This window comes from Melanostigma gelatinosum (genome assembly GCF_949748355.1).
Source record: "Melanostigma gelatinosum genome assembly, chromosome: 9".
NCBI classification, from domain to species: Eukaryota; Metazoa; Chordata; class Actinopteri; order Perciformes; family Zoarcidae; genus Melanostigma; species Melanostigma gelatinosum.
This window is the reverse complement of record NC_136642.1, coordinates 21303233-21320114: the sequence shown is the minus strand read 5'-3', so window position 1 is coordinate 21320114 and position 16882 is coordinate 21303233. Positions and strand designations below refer to the sequence as shown.

General features: G+C 47.0%; 1 protein-coding gene across 1 annotated transcript in view; it reads right to left on the bottom strand.

Moving 5' to 3' along the window:
• The window catches only part of me1 (malic enzyme 1, NADP(+)-dependent, cytosolic), an 89555-nt gene extending 75277 nt beyond the window's left edge, over positions 1-14278 (bottom strand). Inside the window, exon 1 of the mRNA XM_079275185.1 lies at positions 13990-14278. Within this exon, the coding sequence (XP_079131311.1) occupies positions 13990-14121 (132 nt within the window). The 5' untranslated portion in view covers positions 14122-14278. The remainder of the gene's footprint in view (positions 1-13989) is intronic.
• Positions 14279-16882: the final 2604 nt, after the last annotated feature.

The following is a 16882-nucleotide window of genomic DNA, read 5'->3' as shown; positions in this document are numbered from 1 at the left end:
ATGCACAGACACGCTTGTTGGTCAAACAGCCTTGGAATCCGAGCCGCTGTTGATTTAGGGAGGGCGGCCTCGAGTTGGTGGAGGTAGCGGACATGCGAGGCTCTTCACACGCAGGCCAATCCCCTTGAGGCAGCCCTTTCATGCTCCACAGCCCAGGTCCCTTAGGAGCCTGAGTGTTGCCGGAAAAACGTCCAAGCCTTCCGAGCCAATTCACTTTGGGCTTCAGCATTCATTGGCCGTGTCCAAATGACAGTATTGGCCTCGACAGCCATGTGTAACTTCATACAGGTGTTTCACACAATCTCCTCATCGGAAGCAAAATCCTTGTGACTTGTGTTACAAGTGTCCGCTGGATGAACTGTTTTATTAGCACAGGAAATCTCAAATGTATTTCCAATGTCAGAGTTTGTCCCAAAAATAACAGCAAACGGGTGAATTACAGCTATCTTTGCATCGGTAGAATCGCAGCCGCCTTCAGTATTTGTGTAAAACAGCAGTGAGCCAGTCTCACCGCTCACCTCTGGTACTCCACTAATGGAGCTCCACTATGTGTGTTCCTGTTGTCACTGCTAGTTTCTGTGACGACAAATGATCACCTACTTTGCAGCCGCCTCTCTAAATGCACCCAGACTGTAAAAATGTAGAAGAAAAGAACTTGTCTCTTTGCAAAGAAAACATCACTACTGTTAAAATACAGGAAACGGGCCGTAACACTGCCACCAGTAAAGGCTGTAGCTTACGGTTAATGGTAAAGGGCACAGCTCTTTACTCAAGAGGGAACCAGCTCAGTACACTTAGAGTTTTCCGTTTTTTTAACACCCTTCTTTGTGTTAGATCTGCTAGTGATGGGAGCATTTGGAGTCAGGGGAGGGGTGATGCTAGCAAAATTCATCCACCCACGTTCACAAGATGATTGGTTCGGATTCTGGACTCTCCAGCTCTCAGTTCCCTCAAAGGTCAGCTTTGGTCAAGATGGTTTACTATCAGTCAACAGCAAAAATTAGCATGTCAAAGTTGAGCGAAACGTTTGCAACGATTTATTTTTAAACGGGGCTGCAACCACCACGAAACCTGTCAATCAACACAGCATCAGTCTCAGTGATAGCCATCTCTCTGTGCTTGGGAAAACCATTTGTACATCGTGTCCATATATACACTAAGTCGCAGGACGCTGAAACCAAATACGACCTTTAAATTCTTGCTGCTGGGTCTTTGTGAAGACACAACGAGACCTCCGCCACTCTGACTCTCACATAAGAGACAAAAGCAGCATTGAAGAGAAGAGAGGGGGGGATAGAAGGGGTTGCTTGAGATGAGCTTCATAGGGAGGCGATGAGGCTCAGACTGTCTCCTACTCTGTCTGTCTGGGACAAGCTAATGGCTCCTCCGTTGTCCTCTCATGAATGAGGACCACCTGACAAAAAAAACCACACAAAAGTGAGCTGAGGGGGTCGAGCTATTTAGAGGGACCTGCTACTGACTGAACACAGCATCACACTTGTGTGTGTGTGTGTGCGCACGCAGAGACAGGTGAATTGACAGTGTGATCATATTTCACTTTATTTGAGCCTGCCCTGAAGAAAACACTGATAAAAGCACTTATGGGGCCGCAGGTTAAGCTATTTAAACTGGTTTATGAAGATGTTAAGAGTATGTGTTTGTGTCTACAGGTGCCTGTGTATGTGTACAGGTGTGTGTGTGTGTGTATGTGTGTGTGTGTGTGTGTGTGCGTGCGTGTGTGTGTGTGTGCGTGTAAGGCTCAAGTTGGGGTTGGTTACTGGAGGGGAACGAAGGTGCACTTTCTTTCTGTCTGGCCGATCCACTCCAGTCCATCAGAGGAATGTCTGGTCACCGACAATGCGTGCGGTCAAACTGGAACACCTGGCCACACCTGGGACAACCCACCCACACACACTCACATCATCCATGGAGCTCCGACGGTCCACCTAGTGAGGCGGATTGACACGTGCAGCTGCTCTGCGTAAAGTTTGAACAGAGAAAGGTTTGTTCCATTTTCACCGCTCAGTTAAACGAAGGTTTGTAATCTCGCTGCCAACATCATCGAGTTCAACCTCACATAACCACTGTCGTAACACACACACACACACACACACACACACACACACAGGTTCTCACTTCATTTCTGCCCCACCAGACAGTGCGGTGATGTCAGAATCCCCTGTGCAATGGCCTTTGGAAAAGTTACTCTTACTCTATTTTACCGGAAATCGGGATTAGGAGCTGGGAATGACGTCACGCCAGGGTTGATTGCGTACCAGTCGAACAAGTCAGAAAACTTGGGGTTTGCTCTAGCCATCAACATCATATTGCTCCAGCTTTTTTTTTTGTCGAAAAAGCTTTCCGAGTCGTAATTCCAGGTGAAATTTCTAACTGGGAACACGTAAATTCCTGCTTCCCAGTTCAAAAGGAACACAGCATTACTCGCACATGATTGAGATCAAAGCTGTGAGTAGCAACGTAGCTACGCACATTTGCCGTGCTAAATGCTAACATCAGCATGCAAACATGCTCACAGCGACAATGTTAACATGCCGATATTTACCTGATCTCATGTTTGCCACATTCACCGTCTTAAATTTAGCACGCTAACATTTGCGAATTAGCACTAACACAGGCTGCCATTGGAATTTGGTCATAAAACAATGTGTTGGACATATTCACATTTTTGGCCCGATGATGTTGCTTGATGAAAAGTCAGATCGTGAAAGTTATAACTTTCATTTTGTTCGGAATGGGGGAATACAATCCATCAAATATTAGACAGCTAAAGGACAAGTCAGTCTTTTGGTACATCTGTACAAACCCTCATGGCAATCCATCCAATACTTAGATATAGTCTGGAAAAAGTAGTTGACGACCGCTTGTATGGCTAAAAACTCTTCCGACCTGCCGCTCTTCATCTCACTAATTAACATGTGATACCTCTAAAATCCAAAGTACAACTTGCTGTTCTACAGGAAGTTATGTGCAATCACTCCTGGAGTCTTGAGGTGTCACTGCTTTAAGTCAGATTTTCTTGCAACGTTTATGAAAACAAGAGCAGAGTTCTTGATCTAGTCTCTTCATTTTGCACCAGTTTGATGCATTTAGCTTAACTTAAACTGTACAAAATGTTCTTTCTAGATGCATGATGTTTCCAAAGTTTGTGCCATAGTTGAACAGCCCTGAATTGTATTTTCGAAAATGTGAAACTATTTAAGGGCTCATGGGGTAAAACTTGACATCTGCCAGAATAAACATCATTAGGGGCTCATTGTTTACTCTCCTCAAGAAATACCACTCAAATTATTGCATTTCAAAAAGAAATATAGTCACAAATATCCATCAGAGGATTTTCCTTCGGTTGTGAAATGTTGATCATAGGAAGGATAGGGAAAGCTGACAAGACTGATAAATGTAGAAAGAGTACCGAGGTCCATGGGAACCTTGGCTAGCAGCACAAACAGAGCACTGCTGTAATGCTTCACCAGCACAAATGGTCAGCATCAAGCTTTTATAAGTCTTGACTGGGCAGAAAACAAACTTGGTCCTTGTGTCACGCCGACACAGTGACTCAGTGGGAGATCAAAGCTCCAGACTGCATCGGCTGAAGTCAGTGTCGGGTCATCCAGCTGTTGTCTTACCGGCACCAATTTTTTACCAATTGTGACATAATTCTATTGGAGTGCATGCGCGGTTATAAAACCCTTATCAGTCCTTGCTAGAAACGCAGGCCGGCTGGAGTGCATTACGATCCAGATGGAAAACTCAGCGTGTCAGACGCCGTGCAGCGACCAACCAAGCGTGACACATAACCAAAGGAAAGAGGATTCAGGGAGCCACGAAGAAACAGAAATATTTCCATTTCAGAATTTTAATCTGGGCATATTTGTTGCCATGTGTTAGTTTGTTGCTAAATCTATTGATGGCGGTCTTGGGTTAGAAGAAAATGCAAACCAGGTGAGGGGGGGGGAAGAAAAGTCGATGAGTCAGGCGCTATCCTCGATGCCCAATCAGATCACTGTTGTTCGGCACTCGCCAACAACAGAGACTCTTACTTGAAGCCTTTCATCTCTGGATGCAAATGGGGCGTTCAATTGCAGCGCCGCCTTGGCACCGGGCTCTCCGTTTTATTCAGCGTTCGCAGGCTTGAGCGATGCACCGTGTTAGCGATTTTTAAAAACCTCAATCAACGAAAGATCGCTGCTTCATCGAGGGGATCAATGTGAGTTCTTTTGATTTAGCGCTGAAAGCATTCACCGTTTCATTACTTATTTTATCAGGTTTGATGTTATTTTGTTCAAACAAGTAGAACGTGCCCGACAGACAGGAGCTTCAGTTCTCATTCTCCTCAACCTTTATGACTGACTGCACTTGTTACAGTCCCCTTCACCCACAGTAGAGAGCCTGTGAATGGGCATCTGTTGGCCCGCCGACACACCGGCAGCTCGGCCCAGAGCTTGAGGTGAAACAGCATCCCTGATTGGGCGCTAAGAGCATTTTTTTAAGGACCCTGTTGTTGTTGTTGTTGTTTTCCAAGGCCCCGGCAGGCGGAACCAGCGTCAGAGGTGAGGGGGCCGGGATCCACACAGATGCCTCATTAACGTGTGATCAAGCTACGGGACAGAGGTCGTCTGTGGAGCGCGGCCAGCGCTCTCTTCCTCGCCACAGAGCACCCATTCTACGCACTTCGCACCCCACTTCGTCTCTTTATTGCACAGCGAGCGCACACAAAACACACCTATAATATCCGGTTCCACCGGTTGGTTGGTGATGTATGCATGCATCAGCCGGTTGGTTGTGTGTGCATGCATCAGCTCCACACATAAGCGTGGGACTGGGGGGATTAAAAGGAAATCCAAGCCTGCAGATGTGAGGACAGGCTGCTTTCAGCGCCGCGTCCCTGAGCATCAATTAGCAGGTTGTGCTGTGACTGGCTCCTGTTAGGGGTGAAGTGGGCCGGCCCAGGGAGGTAAACATGCCTCGGCCCCGAGGGGCTCGCTGAAATCAGAGGGAGGGGCAATAATGTGCCAGCGCCTGAGCCACAGAGGCCTGCCTGTGCCTGGCCACTAAACTCTCTTTAGCAGTCATTTCCTAGCTTCTCCTCCAATTTCCTCAGCCCCAGTTCATGCACAGGGCTGACAGTGGACGGTTCACCTGGCTGCATAACAAACCTGTTGTTTTTTTTCCTGCTATGACTCTGACCTGTGTGTGTGTTTGAGCGAGCCTGTGTTTTGGGGTCGATTCAACAGAGTGAGGAGAGGCTGATCGGATACAACCACCAACCCAGATGAGCTAAATGCCTGCTTTCCTTCTAAGTGTAGGAATGGTTGTGTTCTTTGTATCTCCTCTGACTAAAATAAGGTGATTTTATAGCCACTTAACATTGTGGCGTACGCTATAAAGGTTATAGCAAGATATCTGAGCTTGTCATAATAAATAAAATTAAATAAAACATAAAAAAACATACTGGCTCCTCAGATCCTGGTAGCTTCAAGGCCAGGTTAATCTCATTATACCACATTTGTTTTACAAAACAATGTAACAAAATTGAATGTGAGCTCATTTAAGATGGCCAACTTTAAAAGGGGGTCCTCCTCCCTTTTAAAGTTGGCCATACTCAGCCTTCTTGTAAACAGAGGAACAAAGAACTGTGGCTCTCATAACATTTACTCACAGAAAAACGAAGGAAATTAAGAGAAAGAGGAATGAGCAAGAAAGAGGACAGTGAGTACAACAGATGAGGGAATGTGACTCTTAAAACTGTGAGTAAAATGATATTTCTGTGTCTCTATGTTATGCTTCAAACACATCTTTACAGTTCTAGTAAAGGCTCCAAATTTGAATGTCTGAGGCCTGGTTCTCAACAGACCTTCAATAAAACACACAAAATACAGGCCTGTTTGATCCTGAGTGCCATGAATTTAGATCAACCTATCTCGCCCTCTTTAAGAGCCCTCTTGTACACTGGGTCCATTCAGGGCCCCGAGGTGTAAATTGAGACGTAAACAAACAGTCTACTGGGCCAGGTTTAGGCGCTGAAGCTATAGGTCCCGGTTTCACCTCCATAGCAAACATCCATCACCTCAGTCTGACGAGATTTTAAGAACAATGAAGCAATGAACTCTTCCCTACTTCCTACCCCTGTGCAGAGACCACGCCCATCTTCAAACTCGGCCTTCATTGTGATCTCAACTACACACCTGTGAAGTTTAGCAACTACATTTTGCATTGCTGTGACAAAAGCTTTCCACAAACACACATACATACAGACGTGTAAAAGAAATAACAGCTAGCAACGTACTCAAAACCAGTACAGCAGGTGTCTCCGGGACCATGTTTCGCCATGATGACACACCCACAGACTCACAAGGTGAAAACAATACCAGCTGTCGCTGCTGGTAATCCTCAGGTTGTGCAGGATGTGTCAGCGCTTAATAAATCACAGTGCTGGTGTGTCTCCTGATTAGGGTCCTGTTTCCCATAAACCATTACCTTCCTTCTGTTTTGTGCCGCTATGCAATTTCAACTGACTTCCTCTAAAGTGACACAACATAAAGTATTTTCACATTGACGGCCTGGTTTGTTTTTGGTCAATTCATCCCAAAATGATTTGTTACATTTCTACACACAGCACGTTTGTGTGAATGTTTAAACAAACAAGACGTGTCTCTGATTGAGCGCACAGGGATGCCCTAACTTGTGTCTTATTAGTCATAAAGCAATTGGTGCACACGCTTCCCCTCACCCCACCACACCACGCACGCTTGCACACGTGAAGACAAACACACGGGGGGATGATGTGTAGCATGTGGCGGTCTCAGGAGTGGAGTCATTAACTTGCGCTAACAAGCGCATCTCTGTGCCGCCACCAGCTCGCCACTCCTCGCTCCACAGACACTGGCCTGTTTGAACTCCACTGTCTCACTTATCGGGGCTCCCTGTGTACACCGACCAACTGTGGAAAACTGACTGCGGCATTTATTGGAGCGGAGCAGCTTTGAAACTAAACATGTATAGCGATTAGACTATTGTAGCTGCAAACTCATAGAGAAACAAACCAGAACAGAGTAAAGATTAGACGTGGACAGGCCTACAGTTCTCCTGTAGCTTCAGAGAGGGGAACACATTTGGCCGGTGAGAGTGCCGAGAGAAACAACTCAGAGGGATGAAATAGAAGGTTCAAGTGTTCTAAAATTAGTCTGACTTTGACAAAGAGCGGTCAGGCCAGGCTCTGCTTATAGGTCACATTTGACATGAGAGTGGCCCTGAATACAGCCAGTTGTTCAGATGGTCAGTCAGCACCATGGACAGAGACACTGTCACCACAGCTTGACCTCTGGGGCCCCGTGCTGCCACACAAACCAAGAGAAAACACTTTTATTGTTTAGCATGGTTAAAAAAAAAAGACATCAGGCTAAGTCAGACCTGGGCATTGTATGGCCCGCGGGCCACATCCAGCCCGCGAGCTGTTGCCGTCCGGCCCGTGGGACGTCATTGGGAAATTAGCAGTGGTGTATAGTAACGAAGTAGAAATACTTTGTTACTGTACTTAAGTTGTTTTTTTAGATCTGTACTTCACTTTACTATTTATATTTCTGTTGACTTTTACTTTTACTTCACTACATTGTGCAAAGAAAACTGATACTTTGTCTCCGATACATTTCCCCTGAAACCTTCGTTACTCGCTACAAAATCAAATCTATCTTTAGAAACAAAATGAATCATGAGACCAGCGTCGGGGACTGTGGTGTAACACAGACTGCAAGCAAGCAGGTTTGGTGAATCAGTGGTCCTAGCTTGCAAGTTAAATCGTTGGTTAATCACTGTAGCAGGTTCTCTGCTACCCGGTGGGTCTGGGGAGCACAATGACGCCAGCACACGGTGGAATGACGGGTTCAAATGGTTTTTATTTGTCCTACACCCTAACTGGGCTTGGCCGTGAGCTCTCCTGCCTTGCCTCCGAGCACACGCCGCGGGAGTTTTCCATGCTGTCCGTCTCAGCATAACTCTGTGCTCGTCCCGAGCTACCCTCTCGCCTCCGTCGCTACTGTGGGATTAAATACAGCTGCGAGTGAGACAATCAGGATCAGTTCCAGCTGCGCCTAATTAAGTCCCTTCCCGGCACCGTTCCCTGAACCACTCCCACACTCCGCCCCCTCCACAGCTGAGCCACCCACGCCCGCCACCACATACCCCCACCACCCAACTTAGGCCGGGGAGCCATCCGGCCTGACCTACTCCCCCCCCCCCCTTGCGGGCGAGAGAGGAAGTCGGCCACGACCATCTGCGCCCCCGGCCTATGGACCACCTCGAAGTTAAAAGGCTGCAAAGCCAGATACCACCGAGTGATCCGGGCATTAGTATCCTTCATGCGGTGGAGCCACTGGAGCGGGGCATGGTCCGAACAGAGGGTGAAAGAGCGTCCCAGGAGGTAGTAGCGCAGGGAGTCGACCGCCCACCGGATGGCCAGGCACTCCTTTTCCACCGTGCTGTACCTGGTCTCCCTCTCGGATCGCTTCCGGCTGATGTAGAGCACCAGGCGGTCAACCCCCTCTACCTGCTGGGACAAAACGGCCCCCAGCCCTCTGTTCGATGAGTCAGTCTGCAGAGTAAATGGAAAAGAGAAGTTCGGTGTATGAAGGAGTGGTTCCCCACAGAGGGCTTGTTTTACCTGCTGAAATGCCAACTGGCACTGCTCCGACCACTGGACCGGATCTGAGGCACCTTTCTGCGTCAGGTCGGTCAAGGGGCTGGTCAGATCTGCGAAGTTTGGGATGAACCACCTGTAATAACCTGCCAGCCCCAAAAACCCCCTAACCTCTTTTTTTGTCTTGGGCGGCAGGCTGGCTGCGATAGCCGCAGTCTTGTCCACCTGAGGGCGCACCTGCCCGCCACCCAAGTGGTACCCCAGATACCGTACCTCCCTCCGTCCAACCGCACACTTCCCCTGGTTGGCGGTGAGCCCCGCCTGCCTCAGGGACTCCAGCACCGCGCCCACCCGCTGCACATGCTCCGCCCAGGTGGTGCTGTGGATGATCACATCATCCAAGTAGGCGGCAGCATACGCAGCATGCGGACGCAGCACCCAGTCCATGAGGCGTTGAAAAGTGGCTGGGGCACCGAACAACCCAAATGGAAGTGTGATGAATTGGTACAACCCAAACGGAGTGGAGAAGGCCGTTTTTTCCCTGGACTCTGGCGACAAAGGAATCTGCCAGTAGCCCTTGGTTAAATCCAGTGTCGTAAAAAAACGTGCAGTGCCTAGTCGGTCCAGGAGGTCGTCGACCTGGGGCATTGGGTAAGCATCAAATCGTGACACATCGTTCACCCTGCGATAGACCACACAGAACCGTATTGACCCATCCTTGAACAATGGGGCTACACCAGGCACTGTTGGACTCTTCTATTACCCCCATCTCCAGCATAGCCGCTAATTCCCTCTGAACCACTTTTCTTTTGTGTTCAGGTAACCTGTAGGGTCGTAACCACACAGTCACGCCCGGAGGAGTCTCAATGTGGTGCATTATGAGGTTTGTGCGCCCTGGCAGGAGGGAGAACACATCGGCAAACTGTTCCTGTAACTGTGCAATGTCTGTTCTCTGGGTCCCGGAGAGATGGGCTTCACAAAGGAGCGAGGTTGGATCGGAGGATTTTGGAACCTCCGGCCCCAGCTCCTCCCTCTCAGGAACCGCGGACACCAGAGACACAGACTCCGCCTCTCTCCATGCTTTTAGGAGGTTGAGGTGGTAGATCTGAGTAGCTCCGCCCCTGTCAGAACGCACCACCTCATAGTCGACATCCCCCACCCGCCGTGTGACCACAAAGTGTCCTTGCCACTTGGCGAGGAGTTTAGAGCTGGAAGAAGGAAGCAATACAAGTACCTTTTCTCCCGGTGTGAATTGTCTCAGCTTGGCCCCTCTGTTGTACAGCCGTTGTTGACGTTCCTGGGCCTGGAGCAAATTATCATGTGACATTCGACCCAGTGTGTGGAGTTTTGCTTGCAGGTCCAGGACGTATTGGATCTCACTTTTCCCGGTGCTCGGACCCTCCTCCCAGTTTTCTTTAAGCAGGTCGAGCACCCCCCGTGGTGTCCTGCCAAACAGTAGTTCAAAGGGAGAAAATCCCGTGGAGGCCTGGGGAACCTCCCGCACTGCAAACAACAGAGGATCAAGCCATTTATCCCAATTACGTACATCGTCGTGAATAAATTTACGGATCATGGATTTTAGAGTCTTATTCAGACGCTCCACCAGACCGTCGGTCTGTGGGTGGTACACACTGGTCCGAATAGATTTAATGCCCAGTAATCCGTAAAGTTCTCTCAGTGTGCGTGACATGAACGAGGTGCCCTGGTCAGTCAGAATCTCTTTCGGGATTCCGACTCGGGAGATGACCTGAAACAGAGCCTGCGCGACACTCTTTGCAGAAATGTTGCGCAACGGCACTGCCTCGGGATATTGTGTTGCGTAATCCACTAGGACTAACACAAAGCGACATCCGCGTGCACTCCGGTGAAATGGCCCGATGAGGTCCATGGCGATACGTTCAAATGGGACCGCCATTAGCGGCAGAGGACGCAAAGGCGCCTGGGCCTGGAGCGCCCCCAGGAACTGCCGGTTCGTCTCAGCCTGGGCCCGCTGCATGGCCGCGATCCCTCCCAGCATCTGGCCCAGCACCATAATTGGCTGCGTCGGTGCCTCCGGTGCGGCTCCGTCCATGTCTCCGTGCTCGCCCTACGTTGGGCTCCACTGTAGCAGGTTCTCTGCTACCCGGTGGGTCTGGGGAGCACAATGACGCCAGCACACGGTGGAATGACGGGTTCAAATGGTTTTTATTTGTCCTACACCCTAACTGGGCTTGGCCGTGAGCTCTCCTGCCTTGCCTCCGAGCACACGCCGCGGGAGTTTTCCATGCTGTCCGTCTCAGCATAACTCTGTGCTCGTCCCGAGCTGCCCTCCCGCCTCCGTCGCTACTGTGGGATTAAATACAGCTGCGAGTGAGACAATCAGGATCAGTTCCAGCTGCGCCTAATTAAGTCCCTTCCCGGCACAGTTCCCCGAACCACTCCCACACTCCGCCCCCTCCACAGCTGAGCCACCCACGCCCGCCACCACAATCACGTTAATGTGCAATTGCAAACAAGTGCTCTCAAAGCTGCTGCGTTTTGATTCCCAGTGATGCCCAGGATGCTACATGCTATAGCTAGCGAGCGACAACATGAGTAGCATTCCACACAGGACGGGTGGGAATCATAGAATCATTCTATACACTGTAGCTTCTTGACATTCTAATAGAATGTCAAGAAGTTACATTGTATTAGAATACAATGTAACTTATTTACATTCGAATAGAATGTAACTGCTATGGGCCCGATTTGAACACAATAGGCAAAGGTTTTGCTCAAGCTGAATCTGCAATTCGGCGATTGCTACCATCATAACTCCATCTGATCATCCCGGAACACCGGGAACGTTCGGAATGCCGGGAACACCGGGAACACCGGGAACGCTGGGAACGCCAAATGTTCGGAACGCCGGCCCCAGCTGTTTTTTGTTATTGTTCCGGGTTCAAAAGGTCATTCGGATCGCCGGGAACATTCGGAACGCCGGGAACGTTCGGAACGCCGGGAACGTTCGGAACGCCGGGAACGTTCGGAACGTTCGGAACGCCGGGAATGTTCGGCCCCAGCTGTTTTTTGTTGTTGTTCCACGTTCAAAACGTTCGCCGTTCGGAACGTTCGGTGTCCTCAGGTTAGCATAGCATAGATAAATAGGGGCTGAATCTTTATTGTTATTAAATTATAAAATAGCTATAACTTTGTGATTCTGTTTAGTCCAGCAGAGAAGGCTTAGCTGGCCCTGACGGCCCACCACTGGACTGCACTAATGACTGATCTGAATACCAAACTGCAAGGAAGGGCCTCTTTGCACATGACATGCAGCCTGGTGAAGGCTTTCATGACAGAGTTGCAGTTTCTTTCAAGCCAGATACAGGTAACACTCTCACCCATCTGCAAACCCTGAAAGAAGCCACACCATCAGTTGAACATCTCCACAAGTACTCATCCATGTTAGGGGCACTGCATGGTGAGTTTTCAAGGCCATTTCAAGACTTCAAAACAGTTGCGAGTGAAATATGATTTCTTCTCCCTTCACGTGCAGTGGGGATAATGCTCCCAGTGATGTTCAGCTCCAACTCATTGACCTGCAGTCTGATGCAGTACTGCAGAGCACTTTAAGTCAGTATCACTGCTGGAGTTTTATTCTTCTCTCAAAGAAGAGAACTTTAAACACATGAGGAGGCATGCTCAGAAGATGTTGGTTCTCTTTGGATCGACCTGTGAACAAACATTCTCTGTGATGAAGTTGAACAAATCCAGATCCAGATCCTCTCTCACTGACATCACCTGTCAGCTGTCCTTTACATCTCACCTCACACATTCAGCCTGATTTCAGTGCACTTGTTCAAAGACTAGATTTCTCACACTGAACTGAAAAACAGAAAGAGGTAATTTGTATAGTAATAATTATAGTAATACAAGTACTAATTTTGCAAAAACATGATCCCTGTCAGTGTTCTACTATTATATATGAATATTACAAATGTATATTTGTTTGGATCATTATTCCTGCTGCAGATGTTTTAGGTGGAGCTCATTTGAACTCCTTTATACTCTGTTGTTCAGTTTGGGTAGTTGGGAAAGTTTTGAAAAATTATAATGTGCAAAGTAACTGAAGCTGTTAGACAAATGTAGTGGAGTAAAAAGTACAATATTTCCCTCTGAGATGTAGTGGAGTAGAAGTACAAAGTTAAATAAAATACAAATACTCAAGTAAAGTACCTTGAATTTGTACATAAGTACAGTACTTAAGCAAATATACTTAGTTACATTCCACCACTGAGCATAACATTTACTCTTACCACTCGCAGCTTATAAAAACCATACAACATACTGCTTTTATTAAAGATGTGGAATAATATTGAGCAGGATTGAGTCAGTCTATTGGTCCGGCCCGCCACAACAGTCCCTGTTTCTCATGTGGCCCCTTGGGAAAAATAATTGCCCACCCCTGGGCTAAGTCAACAGCAAAGGGCCGGTCAGATGAATCATGTTGGAACTCTCAGCAGCCCACAGTCTTCCGCTTATCTCCCGATCCACGAGGAAGCTGCTCAGCAATATTTGTTCCATGATTAAGCAACTTCAAACTCTGTTCCTCATTTTACGACCAGAAGAGAAAATGAAAACAACTTTTAATCTAAAAACATTTGGCTTACACTTGACATGATATGAGCTTCCACAGTGAGCTTGTCATTATATGCTGAATCACATATTGTAATGTTCACTGTTGGGAGGACAGGCCTGATGCTCCATTCATTATGTTAAGCTCCTGACGCACCGCAAGAGTCCCTGTAAAGCAATACGTGACAGGGCAATACTAATAAAAAGCCCCTCTGTGTGACTACGCCGTTTGGTCTCTTTAAATCTAAATATAAACGCATCTAAAGCTGATACCTAAACCTCCTGGATAATGTTGCGTTCACTTGCTTCTCGAGTTCTCTGAACGCCGTCCAGAAATATAAACAGGAGGACTTATACAGCTTAATAAGCTATTAAATACATGTGCCATACATCAAACAGTATTGATGGTTGCTGATTGTGTGGTGAAGATGATATTGAACGTCACAAATTACGTGGGAAATAGAATCTTAGTAATCTAGTTGTCAATCTTTAGCATTAGCACTGTAGTAACTTATTAGCAAAAACGTTGTTGTGGGCCTACAACTCATCACTGGTTGAGCATCTCCACTCCCTGAAAGCTAGCTCAACCTCGTGACCTATCAATGATATTACAGACCATTACATCGAGGGTGGTCGTTGCCGCCTCTAATATTTCCTACAGCGCATGAAGGCAGCAGCAGTCTGCTCGTCAACCTTGCCGTTCACGGAAACAAGCCGACAACTCACACAACTATCTCCACACTGACCTTGTTCAATGCGGGGTTCCGGATAACATCGTAGCCCCTCTTCTTGGTGTAAACGAAGGTTTTTATTTTATCTTCGGACTTGTGCATCTCGGTTTCCACCGACTCCCGTCTGACCAGACCGGCGCGTGCCATGTTGTTGCCTCTTTAAATAGAGCGACGGTGAACTGTTGTGAACTCAACAAGTGGATGCCCCGGTCCGACTACTGAGCTCTGCTCGCACCCTCTGCCTATGTAGTCACTTACGGTAATTTAAGTAGAACCGGAGTCTCCTTATCAATGAGGGCGTTTGTATTGTTCCCAACAATTCTCTGAAGGTCTTGATACGTGCAAAGTCCCTCCGTCGTATCATCCTGCAACAGGTGCAAGGCATATATATATATATATATATATATATATATATATATATATATATATATATATATATATATATATATATATATATATATATACACACAGTATATAGGAGCACATGAAATGTACAAACAAACTGAACTTTTCTATTCAATAAAGATTAAATACGAAATAACGACATAGTTTCAAACTGTATTGTAGCAGGAGTTTTATTGGGTTAATTAATGTCATCTGTACTGGTCATTAAGAGACTTAATGGTTATTCATATGAGCGTCTTTCATATAAAAAAAATGATTACAAAACTGAATTTGAATTCAATTATACTATTATCTTTGTAAACATATGAGTGCATATAAGTTCATTCATATTGATTGTCATTTTCTTGGTGAACTGTCTACAAAACAACTTTTAATCAGAACTAAGTTACATGAAGTAACTAAAGTAATAGTAGCACCAGGAGATATCGCTGTAGCAGTTATAATAATGATAGGTATAGTGCAGTAACTAAGTCACACTGCGAGCAACATTCCCAGGAATTTGTTCGGTCTTAAATAAACAGTTCACATGTTCTACCATGTAAAATGTGGACTATCCACCCAGTTTTTTGATGAGTCATGACATTTGCCACGAACACGCAACTGAGATGATTTTACGACTTGGTGTGTCTGAGGACTGTGACAGGAATGAGGTTGTTTGAAGCCAAGGTCAACCTTCAGCCTTCACACTGTTTCAGGTTATTCAACATTTGGCAGTAGAAGATTGGACAGTGAGATATACCTTGTATGGCATTCTGGGAGGGGAAGAAAGGTTATTCAACCCTCAGTCCATAGACCTCATGTTGATGAGGTGACTGCTCCAAACTCACTACCGCCTTGCCTCCAAACAGGTCGTTTTGCACATTATTGTCCCTGCACAATCACAGGCATCCACAGGGACACACGAGTTTCAATTTTTCAAATTGACTTGATTAAATATTCGTCTTTATTATCAATGATTTGCTGCCAGTGTGCGTCACTGAGATAAAGGAAGTCTGAACCCTGAAGTTTTTGTCAAGGTTGGGCTCGTGCCAATTGTGTAAAGGCGTTGGGACTGATAAAGTCAGTGTCTGCAGAACGGAGAGGATAAGAGCCTATTCACTAGCTTAGGCCCCCACCTCGGCCGGAGCGAGCCTTCGTCGGTTGTTTGGAGTGTTGAGGAATGGTTGATGGAGATTTGGCCTGATGCGGTTTGGGGGAGGCTTAGCTGAGGATCCACTGCGGCTCCAGCTAAGTTTTATCTCCAATAGAGGGAGGGCAGTTGAACCACTGGTTCCTCATAGTGCTAAATAGTATATCAGACTTTCATGGTTTTCAGGACTTGTATGTGGATCAAGTTACCTTTTTGTGCCTTTGCCCTCATTGTTACCTCTAAAGCCGGCCTCCTAGAGTGGAGGATATGTCTGACCTGCATGCATTCAGACATCACGTCATGCCATATTGTGGCTGTGTGTCAATTTGGTCCAGTCACATCACGATTAGAGGATCATTTGATATTGTCTCCTCGCTGATAGACTCATCCGTTCACTGTTGAACATACAAAACAGCAGGTACAGCATCATAAGAACCCTTGGGCGCTTCTCTTATTCAACTTCATTTCAGCTGCACTAAATACAATACTATCTCCATTGCATTTGGGCAGCTGTCTGCAGGAGTAAGAAACATAGGCCACCAACCAATACATATCAACAGGCTGTTGAGGTTCACATGGGGCCACGTGGGGTCTGTGTTGGCTCTTTTTGGCAACAGACTCAGTGACAAGCTACTTCGTCCTCAAGGTTCAGAGTCAACACCAGCTGCTGCTGCTGCCAAACGCACCGCCCAGACAGAGTTCTGAGAACCCAAGACCTGAGCTCATATGCCTCATCCGGTTTGATTGATTAGTGGAACGCAACCATAAGCAACCCACCAAAACATTTTGATTCAAATGTTGCAACCTGGTAAATGGTAAAATTAAAAAAGGTGTCACTGGCTGAATGAGGAAGGAAATGTTGAAAGACTTGGTTTCGAAGTTGCATTCTGTGTGTCAAGGTTTGATATCGATCAATGAGTTCGGCCAAAGCGCTTCCTTACACAGCGGACCAAAGATGAACCCTTCCTCATCACCTCGTTTATCAGGCTTTCAGTCTGTGTTTGAATGACTAATCTGGAAGACAAACGTCTGCCATTTGTTTCTGTAGGATGAGGAAGTTATTTTTTCAAGGGTTGAGGCAGGACGGCAGTTGGCAGTGGGAGGGCATGAGGAATGCTGGGAGAGTTTGGGAAGCACAATCAGCCCACCCATTGAAGGCTAATCACAGTACTGGAACAGCTGGATGTTGTCATTGGTCAGATTTTAAAAATGTTTTCTCATCCAACGGCAACAAAAACTTGGCTAAAACCCTACAGTTGTGATATGTCTCGTTCAAAATCTGTTAATACCTAGCAGTGGCAGCACTGGGCACAGACTGTACTGGAGCACTCCCTGTGCTCCCACTACAGTACAACAGGTGGTTAGAAAACCAAG